The following is a 27,989-nucleotide window of genomic DNA, read 5'->3' as shown; positions in this document are numbered from 1 at the left end:
TATTAAAAAATTGTCGTTATCACTTTATGATATCTTCTAGCTTTAAAAAGTAAACATGATTATTATGTTTTGATAAAGGTCTTTATTGTAGAAAAAAAAAGATTAACGGAACTAAAGTAATGGAAAAGAAAGGAACAAGAAAATATTCAATAAAATTTATCCAGCAAAGTATTGAAGGGAAAGTATGTGGAAGAAATGGACTAAGAAGTCATAAAAATGAAAATACAAACAATCATTCTCTGTAACTTAACATATGATGGCGCGTAAGTGTGGAGTGAATGAAATGGAGAGAAGAGAAAAGTGCATGACATGCAACATTCTATTTGCCTCCTCAACAAATCGTATTATGGTGTTGTTAGACTTATACCAAAATGTGCTGTGTATTCATTGGATGGTTTTCAGTGTCAGCAAATTGCAGAAAGTCAGCTATCATTTCCAGCATTGTCAGCAAATCGTTTTAAATGGGACTAATAAAATATACCACACTTTTTGGCTTTTACCATATTCATTTCTCTTGTCATGACGTTCTTTTTTTTATTACTATTTTGTCTTGTATTTTACCTATATTAGAGACGATTGTAAAAGATATTAGAAGTTTTTGACTTTGGCATTAAATTCATGTTTATTTTTATACACATTACAAATGCAATTTGAAGCGTTTCCTTGCATCAAGTTGAAAAGCATGCTTTAGGTAATAATCTCTCAAATCACACGCTGTGATAAATATCTATATACTCAAAACTCTTCTTCCACATATACTATAATTTCTAAATTGTTAACATGTGTGGATTACGTGCCCGCCTAAACATTCATGTGTAATGGTTTTTGCCGTACTAAGTTTTTGCAGGTTTAACATGCAACATTGATACGTTAAATTTAATTTCACTCAAGATCAGATAGGGGAGGGAAGGGCTAATAAAGTCACTTAAGGGTTTAGAAAAAGCCTAAAATATCATATTTCCTAGCTAGATAGAACAAAATGATCTGAGAAAGAGTTATAGGGCAGTAAAACTCCTAAAGAAATGAGCTATACATTTCGCTTTATCTATTTGGGAAATATGATATTTTAAGCTTTTTCTAAACCCTTAAGTGACTTTTTTAACCCCGGTCTCCCCTATGTTTCAATTATAGGGGAACATGGGGCAATTTGTTAATTTTAATTGAGAAGTATATTTTCCTTGGTATGTACTGAGAAAATATTTTAATTTTATAATGACGACTGTCTTATAGGAAATTTACTGGGCTACAATTTTGTCTCACACGATTTCTTTCTATCTCAATGGGAAAATGCATTTTCAGTCCATTTTCCGAACCTTGCGATATAACATTTTGCCCCAGTTACCCCTAGAGCATAATTTTTTAAAGGAAATTTTACTTAATTTTCTTGTTTTTCTATGAGTTGACTTGTTTTTATCATCAATCGAAAAAAGTTACAACTAAAAAGAGGTGTCAGAGTCTGATATAGTAATCTAAAGTCTAATAGCTCACGTGATACGATATTTTATGTTGATGGTTGATTGACAGTGTAGGAGCGAAAGCATTATGGTTGTGCTACCCTGCAATATAAAGAAATTTATTCAATTTGAGTAATTGTGCGATTTTTTGCTGAAAAGAAAATACGAATGCGTCCTGTACGATATATAGACATGTTCTGTTGGGTGATTTCACCAGAGGTTTAGCGTGTCCGAAATGTCGTTTCAATCGCCAGTTAATCGCTTCGTTCGCGCTCAACACGGACTTGTTCACTGAATACGGAATTTTCTCACATTAAACAATATGAGAAGTTGCAAAAAGATTAAAATAAAAAAAGTGAGCTAACAAAAAGTTTGTGCACGCTCAACACAACAACAAAATATTACGGTAGAACTATAAGAAATCAATCTACCTATACATTATTATTTTTCTTTCACTTATTGGATAATCATGTTTTTCCTTGAACTTTATATGAATAGAGTTTAGTCTATATTTTCATTTTTTATTTCTTTTAATTGTCGGTATAAATTAAAGAGTTTTTATGTGTTGATATATTAAATTACCAAAAAATTAATTTAATAAACATTTTATATAATACACTTAATACATAATTTGACATTATGCAAAATATGTACCTTTACATGAATATTATGTATTATATATATTTTTTAAATAAATCACTCTAACGTCACAATGAAATTATTATTTACAAAATATAATTAACCTTTATCATGAATAAATAAGTAGGTATATAACATAAAATAAATCAACATCTCTATATATTTTATCAATGCTATCAGCATAAAATGATACACAGTGTTACTAAAATGCATAATATAAAAAAAAACATAGATAAAATGAAACATTGTGCTAATATTTTTGCATAGGTTGTTTGAGAAGTGTGGAAAAATTGCTGTCGAAGATAAATATAGTGAGAAAAGAAACGAAAAAGTAATTTATGCGAAAAAAATTTTCAGCATAAATCTATTAATAGGTCGAAGATAAAAAAAAGACGTTGCTTTTGCTTTAATAATAAAGAGAGGAAAAATTCCTGCGATTTATATGAGTGACTTAACTATGCTGTTCATAAGTATAACTTCTTTTCATTTAGAATTTGTTGTGTGTATTAATAGAAACAAAACGTTTCATCTATATATTTTATATGCGCAGATTTCAATTCTCAACATGAGTGTGCAAAAATAAATTGTTGGCTATTTCACGAAGTTTATAAATGCCGCTGTGAGAAGTATAAAAGCTAAAAGATGTGATTGTGTGTGCGTGAAAGCTATACGTAATATGAAACAATCATATTGAAGTGAAGATCTTTGCTTGTGAACTTAAGAGGAGAGCGAAATTTATATTTGGATTAATTAATATTGCATTGGGAATGCTTTTAAAGTGAGAGACTGTACAAAAAAAGTGTGTGTGGAAAAATGTGTACCTACATTTTTTTCTTTCTACCTACATACAGAATTGTTAAAAGAAATTTTTTTCTTCTTATTTTGTTATATTGATATAGAGTGGAACAAAAAAAAACGTTGTTACGTACAAAATATTTAATGTCTTTCTCTTTCGTGATGATATTGCTGATTATGCTTTGACTTGCTTTTCCACCACATATTTTGCCATTGCTTTCTCTTTCAAAATTGTAAAGGACTGTTTAGAGACACACTTTACTGCTTTATTGCAAATGCTTGAATGTAAAGCGGGAAAATTCCTATGAAGTGTGGGCTCTCTTGATAAATTGGCAAATATAAGAAGAAATGAATATTAAGCAATTTAATGAGATGCTTCGCATAAACAAAATGTAAATTAAGTGTGTAGTACCACAAAATGGTTCACATGAGATTTTCCAAAGTGTTGGTTTTACTCATTTTACTTGCTATGAGGTATGTTGAAAACAAGTTTTGCATGTATATCCATAGTGTGACAATTCAGAAATTGGAGAAAAAGACTGAAGAAAAAGAAATATGGAGAAGACAAATTATAGAAAGAAAATGGAATGTGTTGTAAGACAAGGCGAAGTTTGAAATCTCTTTATGCGAGCAAAGCAATTATATTTCCAAATCAGCGAACCGAAAAATTGTCAAAAATTTTCCCATTAGAAAGAAGTAAATGAAAATGAAGGAATGAGGTTAAATGACTCGACGAGTGCTCGAATTGATAATAAAATTTTTATCTCAATATACCTAACATTTAACTTAATATCTACATTAGATTGTAAAATACTTATTAAAAGATAATTGTTGAGCTTCCAAGAAACAATATATGCATAAAAATAAATTATTAATAAAATACCACGAGGATTACTTTCTGTTTATCTTTAAACACAAAAACTCGACTTAAGTCAAAATATAATTTTTTTTAATCAATTCAAAATTTAAAACCTAATAAAAGAGATAAAACACATTAAAATAAAAATAAATCTGTAACTATAAAGAGAAAGGGACTGCTGAATTTGACGATTAGATGGTAAATTGTCTTGACATTCAGTAAAATGGACGAGGAAAATACAATTAATCACGATGCCAATTTTTTTTAGCAAAGCTTTTGTTTTTAAATGTGTGTGCTATGTATGTGCATATGTACAGATATGCACGTATTTTATGATATGTGAATGAAATCATCGAGTTGAATGTTAAAATGAGTAAAATGCAAAAAGGACTGAATGGTAAAAAAGTGCCTATGCAAGAAGGTGTGTGGAAGCATAAGATGTGGTAGAGTAGTAAGAAATTACTACGTTGAGTTTCTTAACATCAAAGGTGATCAATTTGGCATATCTCTCCTCTATTTTGGTAGAAATCAACATGCTACTTTCACTGTAAATGCAAAATTGATGAGATAATGTTTCTTCCCATTATAGACTTAAAATAGTTGGAAAAAGATTTATGTTTAGTACATATATGTATGTATTCATACATATTGTGTATATTCTTCTGACCATTGAGAAATGATTTCATACATCTTGTTGTCGATAAGAATGAGGCAAGAAAAAAAGCAGAGATTTCCCAGTGTGACGCCTCAATTGACCTTGAATTCAATTGGACTTAATTATTATCAACGTAACACGTTTTAATCGTTAAACAGTAAAAACAGACACATACTTATTGATGAAAAAATTTTTTTTTGCTATCTTTTTTCTTTGTCATCGTGTCTAAATTTAGCATTGGTTTTTATGTAGAAATAGAAATGTTATAATTATGTTAGTTCACATTAAATTAATAAACTCATAAGGAAGATTATGTATCCCTTAATAGTAGATGTATTCATTGATGGTATCTTAGAATGTAAGATATAATATCATCTTAGAATACCTATTTTTATTTTTTTTAAACTTATTTTTAACACAATTTTTTATCTTTATTTTCAGAAGGCGTCAAGGAGTGAAATGATTTTGTTGTTGTCGCTAAAGGTGAGTTTCAAAATTAAATATTATATCCATATATTGAAAAATATTTCAATTTAAACTTAAAATTTACATTCTGATCCACAAAAGTGGTTGGTAACTTATTATTAAGTAAAGTTTTAAGGCCGTTTTCACATACACAAGTTATCTTTGAGTTCAATTGGTATTGACATTTGAATGTACCTACTTATGAGTTGAACTCGATTTTGAAATAAAAGTGAAAGGAGATTGCAATAGTTTTTAAAATCGTTTTTATGGATGCATTGAAACATAATTTATTACAAAAGTTTAACTTACATTTTTTTTACCTACATGACACTTGATTAAAAAGCAAAAAAAAAAAATAAATTGATTACAGTAATTAGTTGTAGATACATTCTTTTTTTTTATTAAAAAGCTTTTATTTACACGCTATTTAAAGAGAATAAATATGGAAATATCTCATGTTCTATATGTAGGTATCTATTATTATGTATTTATTGATAGAGTGAATTTGAAGTCAACAAAATGTAAATCTTATGTGCATACATGGTGAATTTTATTGATCACATACGCGAACATGGGGGGAATGAGAGAAAAGTGGTTACGGGAAAATTTTCATTTAACAAATATCACATGAGAACAATAATGCTGTACGTACATAGAGCAATAATTGATATGTCGCTGAGCTTCATGTATATGATGTAAATATGCATTGGCTAAAATCAATACATATAGAGCTACATCTCGTTGCAATTGAATTATGTTTTTCATTAAAGGGTACAGTAACGAATTTTTGTGCACATCATGTAAATATTTGTTTTAGCTGTGTTTCTTTCAGACACAGCTTTTGTGTACCGAGCAAAATCGAAAGTCGTCAGATCGGGCTCAAACTTGGTATGAGCACGAATTAGGGTCCCCACATTCCAAAAAACGTATGCGCCAAAAAAATTTTTTTTCCGGCCGTTACGGTGATAGATAGAGACTTGCGATAAACGGCAAAGTTTAAATATCGACCTGAAGAAATCCGATTATGAAGTCAAATCCACCCCCCCACCCCTCCGTCCGCCATTTTGGATAACCTCAAAATTTTGTTTTCGCTATATCTCAGCCCCTATTATAGGTAGAGGTCTGAAATTTTGATATGTTGTAGGGGCCATCAAGAGCTTTCCAACGATACCTCATTTTCGAAAATCGGTCAAGCCGTTTAGTCAATATGGCCGCCACAATTTTTCATCGAAAATCGACCATAACTCGAAAACGGCTTGACCGATTTTGATCAACCCGGGGTCAAATGAAAGATCTCAACAAACCCTACAACTCTCTAGAACATCCGAAGTTTCTAAAGTGACCGCTAGGGGGCCAAAAATCAAAAACAAAATTTTCGATTAGTTTTCGATGAATATCTCGAAAACGACGACATAAATTTTTTTCATTTTTTCATATGTTGTAGCTGACCATATTATCTAGCTTCATGCCAAAAATGAAGAAAATCTATGGATCCGTTCTCGAGATATAGCCTTCCAAAGTTGGCATGTCATATCTCGGGTTCTACAAGTCCGATCTTGATCAACTCAAGCGCAAATGAAAGGTTTCGAGAAACCCTACAAATGTCTAGAACATTGCAACTTCGAAAAATGACCGCAAGAGGCGCTAAAATCGAAAACAAAGTTTTCGAAAATTTCGAACTCGAATTTTTCGAAAATGGCGACATAAATTTTTTTCAGTTTTCGATATGTTATAGCTGACTTCGAGACCTTTAAAACAAAAAAAAATTTATGAAAATCTATGGATCCGTTCTCGAGATATAGCCTTCTAAAGATTTCTTAGGGTATGACTTTTCTACTTTTCCCGACTTTGCGCGTATTTAAATTAATTTGCGTTCTAGTTTGCTCTCACAAAATTGGTACACTGAAAGAAACACAGCTCCCGTAAGCTTGGTCAGCTTACCAGTACATTTATTATTCAATAAAAAAAGCTTAAAGAGGTTTGCCAAATTGACTCTATTCCAAAATTTAAAAAAGTTTTATAATCTGTTAGTTAAGCAACTTATTTGTTTTTTTATATTGTTAAAAATAATGCAAATTTTTGATAAAGTTGTATACGAATAAATTATACATAGGTACGACGAAATATAATAAATTTTATCACTGAATCAGTAGGAATGTAAAATGATATTTTGCATATAAACTATCATTCTCTCAATTTCCCCAAGTGTGCATGAACAATGGAAAGTATGGGGTTGAAAACAATTATTTCCACAAATTCAAATCCCATATTTGCTCCCATTTATTCATTCAACTCACCCTAATCCCGCACTGCCTCTCATTCGACCACTCACTCTCCCCTATCCACCACCACCCACCCACGTTGCGTTGCCTTTTCCCTTGGGCGAATTCGATGGGGTCAAATGGAAAGGACGGAGTGCGCGCAAAATTGTTAAATGTACGGATGAGATGTGAAGGGGGATGTTTTTTGCCACAAAATGATAGGGACATGATGAGAAGGGGAGAGGCTGGGGATGGTTGTGTAGGTGGTTTGGGTAAGCATTTATTTTTGTGTATAAATACATGTTAATTGATATGGTCGATATAATTTTTGGATATCTATGTGTCTTCTGTGCTTCGAGCTAAAATGGAAAACAATTGAAATCTCATTCCGAATGTCAACGTAAAATGAAAATTCCATTGTAGTGGAAAATGGAATTGTAACTCTATTCATGTTGATGGCTATTATGTTGTGTTTTAACTGAACAGAAGTTTGCCAAAATGTTCAGGGGGTTACTAAATATTAGCTGTGTGTTTGGAAAAGTTCTACCAACTTTCTATCTCTACTTTATGTTTCTATTAAATGACTACATATAGGTAGATACCTATATCACGTTACAGATTTTTATTCAAATCTATAGGTAATCAAAATAGTGTTTCAAAAACACTAATTTTATTATTTTTATGCCAAAGTTAAACTATTGATCTATTTCTGTAGTACAAAATTGTTCTCTTAAAAAAATTAGGCTCACATTAAAGGTTTTGACATTAACTTTAGTTTAATTCACATAGTTTTGTATATAAATAACAAATCCGGGAGATAAAATAATGTGAAAATTTTAGTTAGGTAAGGTCCTATATATTATTGTATATCTATTTAGTCTGGCTCTTTGTTCCGGATAGTGTATATGAAGATGTGAAAAAGAGATGAAACAAAGATGTAGAAAGAGAAAGAAGCCCTTCATGGATTTATGACGATTGTGCGCTGTAAATTTTCGTGAAAATGATAGAAAATATACATTCTGTATATTTGCTTTTGGAGAAAATATATCATGTATGAAATTTCTCTCTTGGGAAGGGTTATATTTTGTGCCATTATACATGAAAAGCAAGAAATATTCAGAATGAAAATTATATCAACTGAGAGAGAGATGAAAATTTTAAATGGTAATTTTGTACAAAAAAAAGTACCTACCTATAAAAATTCTTCTTTCAATGGAACTTATTGTAATGTTTGCATCTTCCACAGTCAAATAACTCATAACACATAAAGTTGAGTGCAAAAGTTTTCTGACTTGCAAAACTTGAAGAAAGTTTAGAATTCTTTTCGCCCACAGATGTGCACGTTATATATAATGTATAAGCGTTTGTAGATGTGTATACATACATATAATACGGTGAAACAATAATTTATGGTAATTACTATTTGAAAAAAAAAAAAAAGTTTATGCAAGCACTTTTGCTGACTTTTTCGCTGCAGTGTCAAGGATGAGAGATTGTGTCTGTTATTGCAATGGTGTGTGAATAAAAACGTGGAAAATTTGTAGAGAAATAGTTTTTAAAAGTAAACCATATCTTGATTATAACTACATATATTACACCTAAGGGTAGTTTAAATTACAGTTCAGATGAGATAAAATGGAAAATAGTAATTTTCTACTAATTATATCCATACTATTTCTGACTGTTTTCACTTTTATTTTTCTATTAGAATGAAATAATTATATTATAGTTTTGGAACTTAAATTTTTTTTAATTCAACATAAAATTTAAAATTGTGTGTGTGTGTGTAAATTAGATATTGCTTTAATTACTTATCTATAAAATTTTAATAGGTTTCAAAACAAAGTATATCTAATATATTTATATTATATTATGTATGTATGTAGGTAGGCATTCAAATGTGATTTACACTTGTCCATATTTGTACTGTCTGGTTCCGGAACAAGACTATGTGAAACATATCTGTAGAGCATAATACCAATACAACATGCAATATAATATGAGGATAAACATGAAATGGATGAAGAGGGAAGTGAATATCATTGAGCAAGGCAGATGTAAGGTATACTATGTGGAATATGCGTATAAGTATATATCATTGGGGTGTATTTATGTATGAGGATCTTGTTTATATGGATTGAGGGAGATTAGACGAAGACCAAAAGGAGCTGTATAGGACAGATAGGGTAGGGTAGGGTTAGGGTAGAAAGTGATGTTAAATGTATAAGATGAGAGATGGCTTCACAAAGTAGAAGGGGATGTATAATCCGAAAGCAGAGACAAGTCAATCATAACGCGTCCAGTTATAAGAGTTGGTGTCCCACAACGTGTAGAAATTTGTTTATGCGTTGTAATACTATTTGTGAGCAGTATTAGTAAGCAAAGTTGAGTAATTTTGTGAAATTCAGCAATTTGAAAGATAAAACTGCTAATATCTTAAGTTCTATAACACCTACAGAAATTTCTTGACTAGTTTTGGAAAGGTCTTAAAACAAGCTATAATTTGATAAATATCTCAATTATTTTCAAGGTCACCCCCAGAATACAAAATGGCGGATTTTTGTTTCACAAAAAGAGTTTTTCGCATTTTTCGTCCTGAAGGAATGGTTCTAGAGCTTTCTGATGTTCTAGAAAGTTGTAGATTGGACTGGTGCAAGATTATTAGTCCTGCTAAAACATATCAAAATTTAAAAGATTTGCCTAATGGGGATTCGGAGATATTGCCCCTTAAAGTTAGGCAATTTTTGTTTTTGATTTTAGCGCCTCTTGCGGATGTTTTTGAAACTTGAAATGTTCTAGACAGTTGTAGGGCTTCGCAATACCTTTCATTTGATACCAAGATGATCAAAATCGGTCAAGCCGTTCTTGAGTTATATCGAAAAAACACTTTTTGCTTTAGACCGCCATATTTGCTAAACCGCTTGACCGATTTTCAAGTATGAATTATCGATGAAAACGTCTCACTGAGCTCTACAACTTACTAAAATTTCAGACCTCTAGCTATAAGAGAAGTGATTGACGGTATTTCAAAATGGCGAACGGCGGCCATCTTGGATTTTGAAAATGCGAAAAAATGAAATTTTACACCCACATTTCTATAGAAAACTTCAAACCGGAAATCTCTATCTGTTACCGTTCTCGAGCTATAAGGTAAAGTTTGGCGCACCGGCCGGCCGGCAGGCCGGCCGGATCAAAAATTTTCCACCACCATTTTCGTAATGTGGTATGTCTAAAACGTGCTCATACCAAGTTTGAGCCCGATCTGAGGGGGTCGGTTTTTCCGACGATTACAATACTTGGTGTTTGCCACGAAGTGGAACACCAACTAATAATCATGATTATGTACCACAAACTATATCCAAATGTTACACTATGTACAAAATATTATATCGTGTAGAAAAATGTTGAAAATTTACAATAAAAGAATGTATTTTATATTGTTAATTAACTCACAAACATATATGTACATACATAGGTATAGAGAGACTTTTAAATTTTAATGAGACTGTAGAATGGCGGTAAAATGTTTTCAGAATAATGTCATGTGGACGTGTATGTTTCTTTCCGGACACGTGCTAATGTTTCTCACAACGCCGCGACGAAAGATTTATTGAGTGAATGTGTGCACACAATATAATGGGGGATGGTCTATCTTACGGACGTTTAAATGGTCTATTGTAGAAAGATACCAAAAAAAAGTTGAAGCAATTTAACATTTCTTTTCGGAAAAGTTGATACATAAAAAAAGTTTTGTTCTTAATCTCATACATAATTTTATGAGTTAAAAGTTTCAGAGAATACAAAAAAAGAAGAGGAGTTATTTTCTATCTATTTTTGCATATTTTTCTGGCGAATGTTTTGACTAACATAAGTATAAGTAGGTATCGATTTGTATTTAAGTATGGATAATTCGATATATCAAATTCTTATATTGAACATCTAAATGAAATTTCGCGCCTTTTTCTCTCATGCTTTAAATACATAATATCTATTATACGTGGAGGACGTGGAGATAAGAACTTAACTCTTCTATTTAATGTAATTTCAAGTGCACTTTATCTTTGCTATTTCCAATACATAGTTGAGATGTCATGTAAATTTTATTGCTCTTTTCCATTGACTAAACTGATGTTAAGCTGTTGTCTCATTTTTGGGTGATGTGTAGTGCAGAACATAAAAATCGAATTGAGAAAAGAGAGATTAAAAAAGTTCCCAACAATCCCTCTCAAATTCCCTTCTCTCTATAATGTTACCATATAAAATAGTATGTGAGTGTCATATATAGTTGTAAAATAGTTGAGCGGTGTATAAATTAATAAAGTAGTAGGTATAGAAAGCACAGGACCTCACTAGATGGGGTTCTGTACTGAAGAGGATGATGCAGGAAAGTATAACAAGCACCAACCTCATTCTCTGTCTATAAAGTTTTTGGTTGGCGTATTGTTTGTGGGTGGCACTTTTAAATGTGTTGAATGAGTACTACAACTTTTGTTCGGAAACAAATATGAACTTATCTCCTTTCTCTCTCTTTCTCTCACCAACATAGCAACGTGTTATAAATTCTGATGGAAAGTAGATGTTTTGAGTAGCTTCACATAATATTTATCTGTATATTATGAATATTTAGTGAATGCGCGCGATTCAAGATCATTCATTTAGAAACCAAGGTGTCTCAAGGAATATACTGAAGAAAAGGAATATTAATAATTTCTATTTAATTTGCTATAAAATGTCATTTGTTATAATCTTCCGTCAATTTGCGAAACAAAAAATCGTTGCAATAGAATATTTGAAAGTTAATATTGCATTATAGAATATAATATTTTATGTAGGTACCTACTACAAAAGATGACATGTATAGATATTCGTATGTATGAAAACTTATTTAATGTGATTTATGTACAATAATTGCTTAATTAAACTTTCAGTAATGTAATATTAGTCTGCTGTGAAATTAATGCTGTCGTAGAAAACTTTTTAAACGTCGATATCTTCATCCATTCACCCCAAAAGTTCGTAGTCACTCACTCAATTTTCACCCAGTTGGAGGCGTGCACACATCCACCCACCCCCATCAAAGTATATTCCCCACTACTGTTTCATCTAACTGCTGGCTCTCGCCACTCTTTCTCAAACTGTTCTTATACTCATCTTCTAGATACATACATAGAGATTTAATACATACATACATATACCTACCCTTCTTCGTCTACATAGTCAGAGGAGAGTTGAAAGTTGGAACAACTTTCGAACAAAGTTACGAGATTTGGGTTATGGATCAAGTTTATATGGAGTTTGTTGGAAAACTTTATCCAACTTTAAATTGTTATTTATTAATTAAATATTGATTTAGTGTGTGTGTGTGTGTTATACTATATTTTTTCTTAAATAAGAAAAAAAGAGATATTAATGCTGTATTTTATGAGAATGAAATTGAATTTGCATTTTTTAGCACTTTATATTATTATTTTTATTACTAAAAAAAATAGCAAAAAGAAATAGAATCACAGAAAATAATCAATCAAAATATGACACAATGTAGTTAGTAAACTTACTTTTCTGAGTTAGATGCCAACACTTAAAACTTTTAAATTTTCGTCGTTCTTTGAAAAAAAAAAAAAAGTTTTATGTCTCATGCTAGTTTGTTGTATTCATCTTCTATATAAAAGCCCAGATGGTGCATTTAGCAAAAGGTTGATTTCAAAATAGCTATATTATATGACAGTGGCAAGACTGAAGAATTTTCGTTGTACTACCCACTCTGTGAGTGGAAGGTTGATGTATGGGGTTCGATGGGAAAGTTTTAAAGTTAAAAAAAAACTCACTTTGAAAAGTTGTACAAAAATTTTGTTTGAAGAAAGTTTTCGAAACAATCTTCTATCTTTTCTTTAACTTTTTGTCTGTATACGTTGGAAAATTCGTTTGGCCACTCCTTTCACTCTTTCTGGAAGTTATGAGGATGTATAATAGTGCCTTTTGCAACATTCAATTTTTTTCTTTGTATAGAAGAGAAAAAGGATTTTCTTTAGGAGATTCCTTATTAACCAAAACTGTCATCCACAATGTAAAATTATTTAAAACAATGAAAATTTTGCTGGTAGCATGATTAAATTTTCAACTTTCTTGTATTTCAAAACTTTGTTATAATTGACAGAAAGTTATTTTATGATGTTGGAGAAATCTTGAGAGTTGTTTGTAGAATTTATATATCTTCTAATTAAGAAAGTTAATTTCATGGGGATTATGAAGTATGTATGCATACATAGCAGAATTTCCAGTTACATTGTTGCAATTTTGGCAAAAGTTATCATTAATGCTTTAAAAAGTTTACATTGCGAATATGTAAGTCTTTAAAAATAATTTACGCGAGTATGTAAAAAAAAATATACATATAAAAATACAAAGATAAATATATATAAACTGCAAAGATAAATATTAAATATAGCATGGATGGAACAGTATAAAGCGAAAGAACGGTAAGTAAAACTTACGGGCTGTGATTCTTTCTTTGTCAGTGAAATGTGAAATTGACTGAAAATTGAGGATGGGCAAATTTTGAGGAAGGATTTCTCGCACACCGAATCACAGCCAACGCTCAGATAATTTGTGAGAAGCCTTAATCGTGGGCGTTGGCTGTGATTCGGTACGCGAGAAATCCTTCCTCAAAATTTGCCCATCCTCAATTTTCAGTCAATTTCACATTTCACTGACAAAGAAAGAATCACAGCCCGTAAGTTTTACTTACCGTTCTTTCGCTTTATACTGTTCCATCCATGCTATATTTAATATTTATCTTTGCAGTTTATATATATTTATCTTTGTATTTTTATATGTATATACAATGTATATATCTATGCATTTATATATATTTTATTTAATTTTATATGTGTATATATAAAACGCCCCGCTGCGCGGGGCGTTGGACTTATGTAACTCAAGATATGACATGTTAACTTTAAAACGCGATATCTCCGGAACGGCTACATAGATTTTCTTCATTTTTGGCATGATGAAAGATATTATAGCCAATTATAACATATCAAAATATGAAGCAATTCTATAAAGCGGCGCTCGAGATATTCATCGAAAACTCATCGAAAATTTTGTTTTCGATTTTAGCGCCACTTGCGGTCATTTTTTGAACTTGCGATGTTCCGAGCAGTTGTAGGGCTCGTTAATATCTTTCATTTGAGCCCGAGTTGATCAAAATCGGTCAAGCCGTTCTCGAGTTATGGTCGATTTTCGATGAAAAATTGTGGCGGCCATATTGACTAATCGGCGTGACCGATTTTCAAAAATGAGGTATCGTTGGAAAGGTCTTGATGGCCCCTACAACATATCAAAATTTCAGACCTCTAGCTAAAATAGGGGCTGAGATATAGCGAAAACAAAATTTGACAGTTATTCAAAATGGCGGACGCGGGGGTGGGGGGTTGGATTTGACTTCATAATCGGATGTCTTCCACCCGATATATGAACTTTGCCGTTGACCGCAAGTCTCTATCTATTACCGTTCTCTTGCAATATAGTGTTATATTCCGGCCGGACGGACGGCCGGCCGGCCGGCCGGAAAGATTTTTGGCGCATACGTTTTTTGGAATGTAGGGACCCTAATTCGTGCTCATCCTAAGTTTGAGCCCGATCTGACGACTTTGCATTTTTGAGTGTACACAGAAGCTGTGCTTCTTTCAAGAAAGAATCACAGCTAAAAAGCTAAAAGATTTTTCTCACATTTAAGTACAATTGGAAGACGATCAAAAAAGAATATGTTATGTATACCTATAGGTACCTAATAAAATGAAATGAGATTTAGAATCTTTCCCCGTACTACCCTCCCATCCCATTTTACTCAAGGTTATTGGTTGTGGTACATTTTATATGAAACCAAAATGAGGGAAAGAGAGAAGCAGAGAATGAAGAGGAAAATTTCATTAAAAAGTCCAAAACCTAAAAAACATTTTCATATTCTGCGCGGATTTATACGTTATATAGATAACAATTTCATTAATTATAACTGCGAAAACTTTCTGTTATTAAAAGTTTTTGGGCTACCCGTTCTTCTGTCTCTCCACCCACCACGACGTTGTTGACGTTACCACCATCCTCATACTAGTCTGACTGGATGAGGCGCGCTGTGAGGGTGAATTTGTCTCTCCGCGTGGTGTGTTTCGTACTCTCGGGGGCTTTTTGGGGGGTGGTAAAAGAGCTCAACTTTGGCTTCCAACACAGATACAAAGTATTCTATTCCATATACACAATTTCATATAAATACTCGCAACACGGTGAATTTGTGTGGCTGACTCTTGTACGATTGTGCAGAGTTTCTTGTATGGTACTGTATACAGTATACACGTACATAGCGTTAGGATAGAAGCTGAAGCAGGGTAATATATGTATGTTAGTGGGTGGGTTTTTCAATGTGTAGCTCCATATAGAGTGGAAATTCAGCTGATATAGAATTGAGAAATATGGGGAGGATGATGAAATCGACCATTTTCCCGGAATTCAGTGCTTACACATGCACAGAACAGTGGCAAACTTCTCTCATTCCAACTCCAGCAGTTCCATCCCAACCACACTTTTCCAACATACCTCCCCTTCCTACCCACCTCCCTCCTCCTGCTCAACATCAAATGCCAAGAGTTTTCTCTATGTGTTGTGTAGTCTGGGCTTTTTGAGAGGGGTTGAAAAGAAACTTTTGGAACATCACCTCCATCATAAATAATTATTAAATTAAACTAAACTTTTTGACAACGACAGAATAATAATAATTTTGAACTCATACATAAGTTGTATAAGTAATGTATTTATACTCTAAAATAATGAATTCCCACCCCTAAGGACCCATCGCTTTCGTGGTTTGAGTGATGCCCTAAAAGTGAATTTGAATGAACTAAAACTCTAATTTTTTTTTGAAAAATTAAAATGAAATCATTGCATTATCTATTTGCTGCGGAAAAGAAAACGCATTGTTCGAAATATTAGATAAGGTGAAAGGGGTGAAAGTTTGGTGATAATATAAGAACATGAAGGAGGGAAGAAATTATTTGCGGGGTAACTAAAAAGAACTTTCCGTGAACTTTCATCTCTCAAATAGAGCGCTTTCGATTTATGGCATGACTTTTAGATTTTCATTTGTGTTGTTTCTCCTTTAAATTTTCATATAGCACCCCTTCAATACACGCAAAGAATGTTGGATATGTTATATTTACTATTAATGGTAGAATTTTGTTTGTACGATGAATTATAAAATGCTTGTTGTTTAAAATAGAAGTTCTGAATATTGCAAAAATTCAACTGACATTTAAGTTTACAGATCTTCTATATAAAAGATGATTTTTGTTGTTTAAATGAAATAACTCAACATTAAAAAAATAAAATTTGTTATCAGTCACTTAAAAGACGAAATATGCAAAATTCACGAAAAAAAACAGGGAGTTTATAATGAGAAAAAATTAAGGTGAGGCTGTTGGTGGATGGAGAGGGGGTGTTAAAATAGTAACTTAACCATGCTAAGTATAAATTCTTTGCTTTTAATGATATTAAATTCATCTGTTGTCACTTTAATTGTTACATTAATGAAAACGCTTAAATTAAATCATTTCTTTAGTTTTCCTAATAAGTTGCTCTAAGAATTTATGGTAAATCAGCATATAGCATTTTATATGATGCAAGGAAAATCAAGATCTTTAGGTATCTATGTACTTGTGACAAAATTAAATTTAAAACTCTAACTTATCGTGTGAGATAAAACTTTTAGGGTGAATGTACTTTGAGCGTGTCTCTCGATACATTAAATAAAATTTACTAATTTTAGTTGAAAGTTTCACACAAGCTCTATCAAAATTACGCTCTGAACACGCTAAAAGTTGAAATGTTATGTGCCTATGTATATATATATTGAAAATACCAAGGAAGGTGTTTTGTGTATTTAAAGCAAAATAATTCATATTTGTTTATGAATAAACTAAATTTTGTTAGGTAGGTTTATTCATACATATAGGGTACATAGATAAAACTTTAAACATTAGAGAATAAGGATGAATATATTCTCCTGTGTAGATTGTTTGCGGTGTATTATTTAAATTAAAGGGAAGAGGGTTGCCAAAATATGTACATATAGTGAGTTGAAAGTGACTTTTTGGCAGAGCATTGCGATGCTTTTCAAATGTGTACCGAGATACACTCAAAAGTTCTCCTAGATTTGTGAAATTCATGTACATACATATTCACACTCATGGGTGAAAGTTTATCCACTCATCGTACTTTGAGTAGAATGGGACATTTTGGGGGTGGGTTGGGGTATGAGAAACATTGTGTCCTCCTGTTCATTCCTTATGGAAGATTTTCCTGTTTCTGAAAACTCTTGCAACGCCTTCTCATCTAATTCTCAACTACACACAAATCATTTGGTATTCTATATAAATGCGAATAAGAGGTGTCGGAAAGACAGACCATTATTTAAATTGCTCTTAATTGTTGCATGAGATTTTCTTTTTTAACGTTTCAAAACACGCAAATTTAATGTTATTTGTTAAACATTTTATACATTTAAACATTTTTTTCTGAATTTTATCGATAACATCATGGGAAAACTTTTTTAAGCTATGTCAAGGTTTTCTCCTGGACTATAATTAATATTTTTCCAATTTTTCTGAAGAAAAATTCAATCCTTTAATACAAACCTATATTTTTTAGCGTATTTGAGTTACACAATTTGGAATACCAAGTATTAAGGGAGAGGATTTACCTTCCGTTTGACTATCAAACATTCATATGAATTTGTACGGTACATGCATGTGGGTTATATCGCTTAGGTTCTTAGGGTGGGTGGTAGAAAGTTTTCCTACAAACTATCTTCAGCATGTTATGTAGAATTCAGAATATGTATATGTATGTATTTTGTCGTCTACTCTTTCGTTGTATGTTATGTATATGGAATGGGGGGAGTTAAAATCTGAAACTTAAAGTAACTTTATAATGTAGGGAAAATTTCTCCAACCATGTGGAAAAGGAGAAGATAGATATGGGAAAAGACAGAGTTTTCTCCACATTTTGAGGAGTTATTCTGTGTTGTCCTAGGGGAAAGTTTTGTATGTGAAAATTGTGTGTTACTATTTAAGCGAAAGATGACATCCACTTCTTGAACTTTGGACTTCCGATTTAAACTAAACAAGATACTATTTAAATGCTGTGTAAATGTATAAATGTTGACATATAGAATTCCTTGTTTACACTTTTGAGAATTGGAGTGTGAAGTTAATGATTGTCTTTTCTCTTTTGTACTTTTAATTACTAATAGTGAAGACTGTTCTGTTAAACTTTTTATCCATATGTAAGGAAATTTTTTTTTAAATAAATTTTAATGGGTAATTTAAATATTATTAACATAAAGAATATGGGAAAATAATATGCACCTATTCACCCTTTCTATTCATTTTGCTAAGGGCATTGGCGCGCATTTAATAAATATCTGTCGTCAAACAAAGTTTTCTTGGCAGTTTATTATTAAAAGTTTAGTTTGAATTTTCTCTCTGTATGAACGAACACTTAACCAAGTTATATTGTTTCTATGTGGTATATGTATGTATAAAGGTATATACATATTTGTATGACATGTGAAACTTTTTCCTTCCGGTGTTCCGTAGTAAAGCTTCTCTTCTCATGCTATGTTTGAATTTGTACGTACATACATATAGAATATGTGCAGCAACCCCCGACTGACTAAATGAGGAAAATTTTATGTTATGTAGATATAGAAAGTACAAATTATTTCACCCCTTACACACATGTACCTACATAGCTATACGTATAATATTACCTTGATTTTCATTTGGAGCCCATAAAGTAATAGCGAACGAAGGGATGTGTGGGAAAGGGGTGTGATGTGAGAAAGTAAGGGTGGCACAGTTGACAATCAAACATAAAACAACATATGACAAAAGGGAGGAAAGAAAAGTCTTTTACCATCTCGACTAACATTCTTCGCATTACGTGTAGCTCCATCAAAATGTAGGTAGGTATTTCTATACTGTGGTATGGCGGAGAAGAACGTGTTTTACTGAATTGAACCAAAGTAACGCCCTAATGTTGGGGAGGATGTGGGGGTGGTGGAGATGAGACAGTAGAGAAATGCTACATTATGGTGGAATATGCGTAAAAGTTTGTCATAGAAAAGGCACGGTGAAAAGGTGACTTTTGAGGGATGACTGCGTGGATGGGGGTAGGTAGTTGTTGTTAAAGTAGCTTTTCACAACTTATCTCATTAACTTATTCATAAGGTATGAGTGAGTGAAGGAAAATTACCCTCCCCCATATCGCGACGTGAGTACATCACAATTCCAATATGTATAGCATTCTGTTTTACATGTTGGTAACACAAGAAAATATTTTTAGAAAAATACATCATGATTAATTTATCGTATTCTACTCAAAATGAATTGAAGTCAATCGATAAAATGCATAGGTTAGGTTTTTTTAAATGATACTTCTTAAAATTAAATAATTAAAAATAAAAGAGAAATACGCTAAAAAATATTCACGCGGCTTCTTTACAGTGTGTACTGATATTTTTCTACATCTATATTTGTATACTTTATTATTGTTCGGTGTAACTTTTGCAAAACTAAAACTTGGTGAAAACTCTTCTATGGGAAAAATGTGGAAGAGGGAAAAAGTTTGCAATTTGATATACACAATTATACATACATAACTGTGCAGCATATATATGTACATTATATATCTTTCACATGACATTTTCCTCGAGTCAATGGAGTTCATTCTCTATCTTGTTCGCACATTTTCCAATTGTGGGTAGTGAATCTGAGAGGGATGGAAAAAAGTTCTGACTGGAAGCTTTTTGCCATGAGACGACCACCAACCGGAGTGCGCACGGAAAACTTATTCAGTGAACTTTGTGTATACTGGGAAACATTTACTTATGGACATACTTATATCGATTCTAACGTTGCTACTGTGTGTGAGAGCGCGCTTGAAGTTCACAGAAAAACAGAAAAGTTGTAAAGAGAGAATAAGTTGATACAAGTTTTTCAGAGTTTGGGATATGGCGAGAGAAAACTTTTATAATGCTATGTTGGGGTACAGGAGTTTGGGTGAAAAGGGGTAAAAAATCTCTTTTACTTGAATTCTTGCCTTATTTTGTAGATATATGTATGTAGGGGAGACCGGGGTAAAAATAGTCAATTTGCGTAAATCCTTATCTGGAGGATTCCCCAAGGGCAAGAAAATTTCCTTGATAGGTCATTCTTATAGGAAATTTCCTGGCCTACAACTTTGTCTCAGACCACTTTTCTCTATCTCCACGGGAAATATGAGTTTTCGAGCTTTTCCTAAACCCTTCCGCTTCTGACTTTTTTTAAACGCGGCGGGTAAATATAGTCACCAGTTGGCTAAATAAAGTCGGTCGAATTTTCCGACATTTCCAATGATTTTCCACCTGAGAGATTGATAGTAGTTGATAGCTAAACTTCTCACCTTTTGATCCGCGACAAGGAATTTCACTTTTATACGCACTAAAACAGAGAATTTTGCGATTTTCTCAAACACGCCATTTTGCAACAAATGAATAGAAAATATGCCAAAAAATTCGATCTCCCATATGATTTACATGGGATGACTAGATCTACCCCAAGGGGTATGTTTTGATTCAAAAAATTGTAGAGAAAAATCATTAAAAGTTATTGAAGAATACACCTTGGCAATGTTTTCTGTAGTAACCCAGCTAGTGAGAAAAATTATCAGATGGGAAAACTGCTGAAGGAAATGTTCGGAAAACGCGTTTTTCTCAATACGCAAAAGTTTGGGAAATGGGCCAAAAATCTATTTTCATTTTTAACTCCTAAAGTACTGATCGGATAACCTCCAAATTACTGTCAAAAATTATAGGTTGGTAGGGCTTTGCACCCTAATTTTTTCCGATTTTTCCGATTTATATTTTGGGAGAAATTGGCATTTGAAAATTCCAAAATGACTATTTTTACCCCGGTCTCCCCTATGTATAATATTATGTAGGTACTTATATGTATAAAATATAGACAGACAATAATAAAAGTTCACTTGAAGTTATTTTATTACAAGAAAAAATTATAATAAATTTTCTTTTTTAATAAAGTTTATTTTTTCTTTTCTATTAGTTTGCTACATGAATTTATAGAATATATGTTCGTAAAGTTGTTAAAGTGAAATTGATTGATATTGGAAGCTCTTTATTGGTTTAATAAGACATCAATAAGCTTACTCATTTGACAAATGGCTTCATCTACTTTAAAACCATCTCTAGAATTGTTTCTTTAATTTTGTATTGATTCCAAAAAAATAATTAAATGTATATAGAACCTGTTTATAGATAATTCGTATTAATATTTGATAGATCAGAGAGCAAGAATAATACTATGTCGGGGGTAAATACAAAATTATCTACCTTGTTGTGAATATAGTATTCTCACTATATACATTTTTGTGACTATGTGTAAATGATTAAGGACATCCATAGATGTTCACAAATGCAGTCAATTGGTGCAAATGGATAATACTGGAATGTGCGAAGATTGTTGATTTAGAGCACTATGAGAATGTGCATACATAGAAGCTAAACATGTCATGAATTTAAGCTAATTAGCCAATTAAAGTCTTTATCCATCAATTCATGTGAATAGACTAATTTATAATTTGATTTATTGCAACTAACTTATGTTGGAATGTTTCTCATGTAAATTTGAAAATGTTTAATTGTTCAATAAGATTGATTTCGTGTGACATTCAATGCATATTAACTAAAAGTTTGGGCAAATGAATAAATCGAATTTAATTCACTTTTAATATATAGGTTAACGTGAAGAGTTCGCGTCGTTTTAGCGCAGGACAGCTTTTCTGTCTATTGGGTGGAGGGAAAAGGAAAAGTCAGTGGTAAGCGATGAGTATAGGGGGTTGAATGGAATGGGGTATAAGAAGCGATAAAATTAGACTGTTGTGGGCGGATCGAAAACCATAAAGTTGAAGGAAAGTCATTTTAAGCAAGAGAGACAAGAGTAGCATAGAGAAGAGGACAAAGTAATTTACCAAATGTATATATAGTATAACATTTGTCCTTAAAATTGACAAGGAATGGAAGATGCGAGAGAGACTTGAAAAGTTTTTTTTTCTTTTGCTCCTCTTCTTGCTTCTCTATGCCGGGAAATCTTTAGCAAACTTTTTTTTCTGTTGGGGGAGGGGGGTGAAAGTTCAATTTAACGAATTTGTTAAGCAAGAAAAGCAAGGAAAAATATTTAAAGAGAGATACATATTCGGGTAGTACCACCATCTCTATACTCGAGACAGATGGTGATAATATTGGGATTTTCACTTATGTCTTCAACTTTTCTGCACAGGGGGGTGATACACACCCCAATCTTATATCGATGTGGCTTGAATATATCCACACACAGCAGTGTCAGGCTTATGGTATATTGCGGAGAAAAGTTTTGTTCTTCAGACAGTCTCAAAAGTGGGGAAAATTATCTATATACATATATCCAGTTTTTGACTCTTCTCAAGTACATTCTGTGATGGGGGTGTCGCAATGGAAATCCACTTTTAGAAGAGACTTTTTGATAAAATAACATATGTTACGTTACAATTTAGTATGAGAATTTCAAGAGTTAATGTTACAGGATACTTCTATGTTGAGTAAATTTAAATTGAAGAGCTTTAAAAGTTTCTTTTTCCTCATTTTTTTGTCATCAAAAGATAAGGATACTTTTTGTTTGAGGAGAGGGGATTGGTTGAATAAATAAATCAAAAGAAAATGTTTCTTTTTTTTATTTTAAAAACTGATAAGATTTTTATGTTTTGGAGTTTGTATTTGAAAAACTTTGACTATCGTATTTCGATTTTATACATCTTCCATTTCTCTGAACTTATCCTTTATTTAAATACAGACATAGCTTACCGGAAGAGCATAGTTCTATCCACCACACTTTCACAAGTTGGGGAAATGAGCTTTGAAGCGGAGATGTGTGTGTGTGTTTGCCTGTATGGGATTGAAAATTACCAACTAGGCGGGTGAGAGTTGAAAACAAGAGAATATGCCGTAGGTTGGGGTTTATGAGAAATTGAGGGTTGGGAGGAAATGGGAAGATGAGAGAGAATTGTGGGTGAGGGGGACGCAAAAAGTTGCAAACTTTCTCCTCCTTTTCCATCACCTCGTCCTCCGTATACTGTATGTGCTCGTGTTTAGTTGTACAATGAGTTATATAACTTAGTTTTCAAAGACTAAGTTGTTGCAAAGTTGTGTGGCTATGAAGCTTTTGTTGAAGCACACTTTCTGTATTGAAACATCATTGAACTTTTCGTTGTACCTACTGTTGTGTTTTGTCCAATGAGATTTTCCACCCTTCAGCAGTTTATTGAAGTTATATTAATATCCTTTTGACTTTTACTATTTTGCCTTGCATTTTTTTTCCTATTTGCATCAATGCAATCTCTATTAGTTGATTATAATGATTAATAAAAACTTTGATCAAATTCAAAATATTTTACAAATAAAAATTGAAAAAAAAACGATGTTAGAATATTTTAATAATTTTCTTTTATTTTCGTTATTTCTTTACAGACACTAAAAGCGGCACAATGAGGGGAACAGCACGTCGAAAATAACCCCTTCTATTTGATTATTATCATCCAACATATTTGTGGAATTGCAAAAACTTTGCAAATCTTTAAAGTTGGAGGAATTCAAATCAGTCAAAATTTGTGTGAAGTGGTTTTGATTCCTTGACTTTGCAAATGTTGTGTCTGTCGTCATTGCATTAGCAATTCCTTGGCACAGACACACACACACATAGCACACGCATAAGTGAAGCTCTTGAGAGCGTGAGAAACGTAAAAAAGGGAAAAGTATCAAAAGTGTGTTTATTTCTCGTAGGAAGGAAGGAAAGAAGTGAAAAGGGGAAGTATAGAAGAGTTGTGTATAAAGGAGAAAAAAAAAACTTCCCTTAAAGTGTATTTTTTTTTATTTTGTGATTGTGATTTTTTTCTTTCCTCTCTTATCCTCTTTTCCACGAACATCCAGTGAGAAAATAAAGAGGATTTTGAAATTAAACAGAAAAAAAGAGAAGCATAAAAGCTGTGTGAACTTGTATGACAATCAACAATAGATATATATTGTAATTTATATTACTAACAAGTGAGCAAAGTTTGTGTTTCTGAAGAGAAGAGTAAAAAAAAATTAAAGAAACCAACATCAACTAGTTAAGCACTTTCTATTGTGAAAAAAAAAGTGTAGTGATGGAGAAATCAATGATGTTGCCAAAACGTCAACGACTCGATGTTCGTGGTCCAATTGCAAATGGACCAATGCAGCCTAGGCCTCTTGTGGCACTATTGGATGGTAGAGACTGCTCCATTGAAATGCCAATTCTCAAGGATGTTGCCACTGTCGCGTTTTGCGATGCACAGAGCACAACGGAAATACACGAAAAGGTAAGTAAAAAGAGACAGAGACGAGAAATAAAAGAATTGAGTTTGTTTTTTTTTTGTTGTTTTTTATTTTGTGAAGCATGTTAGTCACATTTTTGCGTGTTTTGATGCAATTGCAGGTGTTGAATGAGGCCGTTGGTGCTCTCATGTGGCACACAATCATCCTTACAAAGGAGGATTTGGAAAAGTTCAAAGCTCTTCGGATTATTGTGCGCATCGGCAGCGGGGTGGACAATATTGATGTTAAGGCGGCCGGTGAATTGGGGATTGCTGTGTGCAATGTTCCTGGTTATGGTGTCGAAGAGGTGGCAGATACGACACTTTGTCTCATATTGAATCTGTACCGAAGAACGTACTGGTTGGCAAATATGGTGCGAGAGGGTAAAAAGTTCACTGGACCAGAACAAGTTAGGGAAGCTGCCACAGTAAGTCATTATCTGTTTTTTTTTCTTTCTTTATTATTCATACTTCCTGAAAAATGTCCTTTCATTGATCAAAAAAAGAAAATAAATTAAAATAAATTTTTAAACATCTTTTTTTTTAGGGTTGTGCCAGAATCAGAGGGGACACCCTGGGTATTGTTGGTCTGGGTCGAATTGGCAGTGCCGTGGCTCTACGTGCAAAGGGATTTGGCTTCAATGTCATTTTCTATGATCCATATCTTCCTGATGGCATTGAAAAGTCACTTGGTTTAACCAGAGTTTACACCCTCCAAGACTTACTTTTCCAATCGGATTGTGTCTCACTCCATTGCACACTTAATGAACACAATCACCATTTAATCAATGAATTCACCATCAAACAGGTTCGTTTATCATTTGATGTTTTATGCCAAATTAATGTATCTGTCGTGCTCAGCAAATTGCCGGTGTATAAATATTTTAATAAAATGAAATTTCTCTTATTGCAGATGAGGCCAGGTGCATTTTTGGTGAATACAGCACGAGGTGGTTTGGTAGATGACGAGGCGCTGGCATCAGCCCTAAAACAAGGCAGAATCCGAGCAGCTGCACTTGATGTGCATGAAAATGAGCCATATAACGTATTCCAGGTTCGCTATCATCATCTGTATACAACACTTTCATAATTTTTTTTACCATTATTTTACTAAATTAAATTTTAAAATTGTAGAAGTCAATTTATTATGATTTAATTACAAAAGATATCACTATCTTTTTGTATTATTCTTTATTTGATAAATTTCTTATTTTTGTTTTCTTCTTAGGGTGTTCTCAAAGACGCTCCAAATATTCTTTGTACGCCACATGCCGCCTTTTATAGTGAAGCCTCCGCGTCTGAACTCAGAGAAATGGCAGCCACAGAAATTAGGAGAGCAATAGTGGGCAATATTCCAGAGTGTCTTCGGAACTGTGTCAACAAGGAGTATTTCATGAGGGCCCCATCGGCCGCCGCTGGCTACACTGAAGGTAGAAATCGAAGGCATACATAACCACAAATCCCTCTGTAGTGTTGATTTGTGTAACAATTTGTTTCTCCTTTTTATTATTATTATTACACTTTCCCCTTTCTCACATTGAAAAAAAAAACTGTGGTTACTTTGCACAGCATTTGCACCCATTTTGGGTGGCAAAAAGAAACTATAATAATTACAAAAAAAACGTCTATATACATGTAGGATGTGGAAAACCACAAAGATTGATTTGAAATCATGATGAAAGTTGAGTGAGAAAGAATCAATTCATTATGATTTTTTTCTTTCTCTTTTTTCTCAAGATGCAAAATAAGAGAAGCGTGGCGTTTTAAGTTGTTTTCATTGTTATTTTCATACGTACAAAATGCAAAGGATTTAAAAATTTTGAAGTGGAAATTTTATTTCTAAATAATAGATTAAAAACTTTTTTTTCTTGAATAATATTTAAGACAAAATGCAGCTAAGTTTGTAGAATTACAAAAAAAATTAATAATAATAAATTTAAAATGAAATATATCGAATATTTTTTTAATGAATGAAAAATTCGCCATTTAAGTTCCATTTTGATAGAGAATTTTTTTTTTAATGATAAAGAGAATTTCTCCTATTTTTCTCTTTTTTTTTCAAATTGAAATCAATCCACCACGCGTACATAATACATTACACTTTAATTAATATTGTTAATTTTTTTTATATATATTTAGAATGTGTAACAAATAATTTGAAGTCCTGAAAGTCAAACTTATTCTTTAATAATTTAGTTTTTAGTAATTAAACTTTTCATGATACATGAAATACAAAAAGAAAGATAAATACTTTTTGTCATTATAAGTAAATTGATCTTAAATAATATGTAAATTGGCTCGTAGAAATGATCTTCAACTTTAAGATTGGTGCGTTGCATCAAAATTTTAATCATATAAAAAAATGTTTTTGAGTGGACATTTAAGGTCCAACAAAATCCAGTAAAATGTTTTTAATCACAATGTAAGGGATAAGAAAGAAACAAAGAAAAATTTGTTGATTAAAATATCAAAGGTGTTCTTCTAAAAAAACTGAGAAAATAGATAGAGAAAGAAAACACAATTTGCAAAGCTTTGCATTGAAATATAATCGAAATTTCAGAGTGAAAAAAAGACCACGCTGTATTACAAATTATCTTTACATTTTTCTTAAATCACTCAAACATTATTCATTTTTTTATGTTCCGGTACGATGAAATAGATTTTTGTTTTTTAAAAATACATAAATGAGATTAATTTGGTTTGTCATAAAAATTATGTATTACTTTTTAAGGTGAAAGTAAACACAGGTATAATATTTTGAGTTTTAATCATTTCATAAATTGTCTTGTTTTGTTTATAATGTTTAATGAACAGAAACAAAACACAAAACAAAGACTCTTGCGAATAATTATGTGAAATGATAGAGTGATGATTTTTTTATTTTAAAAATTTACTAAATATTCACATTAAATTTCTTATTTTGTATTCTGTATTACATACTTTGAAGTTCATTCTGTTGTACAGCAACAGTTGATAAAAAAAAACTAAAGAAAAGCCCCAAAAAAGAAGAAAAATAATTTTTATGACAATTTTGTGAGCTCGTTGTGTTTTATTAAATTTACATTCAATGCCAAAAAAACTTGCAAAACAAATTATTTTATCTTATTAGAAACAAAAAAAAAAGATTTATTGTAATTTTCTTTGTAAAGAACCAAAACAAACAATGAACTTTTTTAGAAAAAATGTGATCAAAACTTAGAAGCGCAATAGACATCACTGATATTGATTTCATCATCCGCGTTTATTTTCGCCTTAAAGTACTATATATATTTTTTCGAATTAATTTATAAAGAGGTAAATTAGAAAAAAAAAAGAATTTTCAATAACACAATACCGATAATTCCATATTTCATGAAATGATTATTTAAAAAAATGGAAGAAAGGGTTTT

General features: G+C 32.0%; 1 protein-coding gene across 3 annotated transcripts in view; it reads left to right on the top strand.

Moving 5' to 3' along the window:
- LOC129797096 (C-terminal-binding protein) overlaps window positions 1-27,989 on the top strand; it is a 45,283-nt gene that overhangs the window by 13,166 nt on the left and 4,128 nt on the right. For all 3 annotated transcript variants that reach the window (XM_055839406.1, XM_055839405.1, XM_055839407.1), the window contains exons 2-7: window positions 4,844-4,885; window positions 23,738-24,606; window positions 24,723-25,028; window positions 25,148-25,408; window positions 25,514-25,654; window positions 25,829-26,030. In XM_055839406.1, coding sequence (XP_055695381.1) covers window positions 24,412-24,606; window positions 24,723-25,028; window positions 25,148-25,408; window positions 25,514-25,654; window positions 25,829-26,030 — 1,105 coding nt within the window. In that variant the 5' untranslated portion in view covers window positions 4,844-4,885; window positions 23,738-24,411. The remainder of the gene's footprint in view (window positions 1-4,843; window positions 4,886-23,737; window positions 24,607-24,722; window positions 25,029-25,147; window positions 25,409-25,513; window positions 25,655-25,828; window positions 26,031-27,989) is intronic.

This window comes from Lutzomyia longipalpis, chromosome 1 (genome assembly GCF_024334085.1).
Source record: "Lutzomyia longipalpis isolate SR_M1_2022 chromosome 1, ASM2433408v1".
Classification (NCBI taxonomy): Eukaryota; Metazoa; Arthropoda; class Insecta; order Diptera; family Psychodidae; genus Lutzomyia; species Lutzomyia longipalpis.
This window is presented reverse-complemented; position numbering and strand designations above follow the sequence as displayed.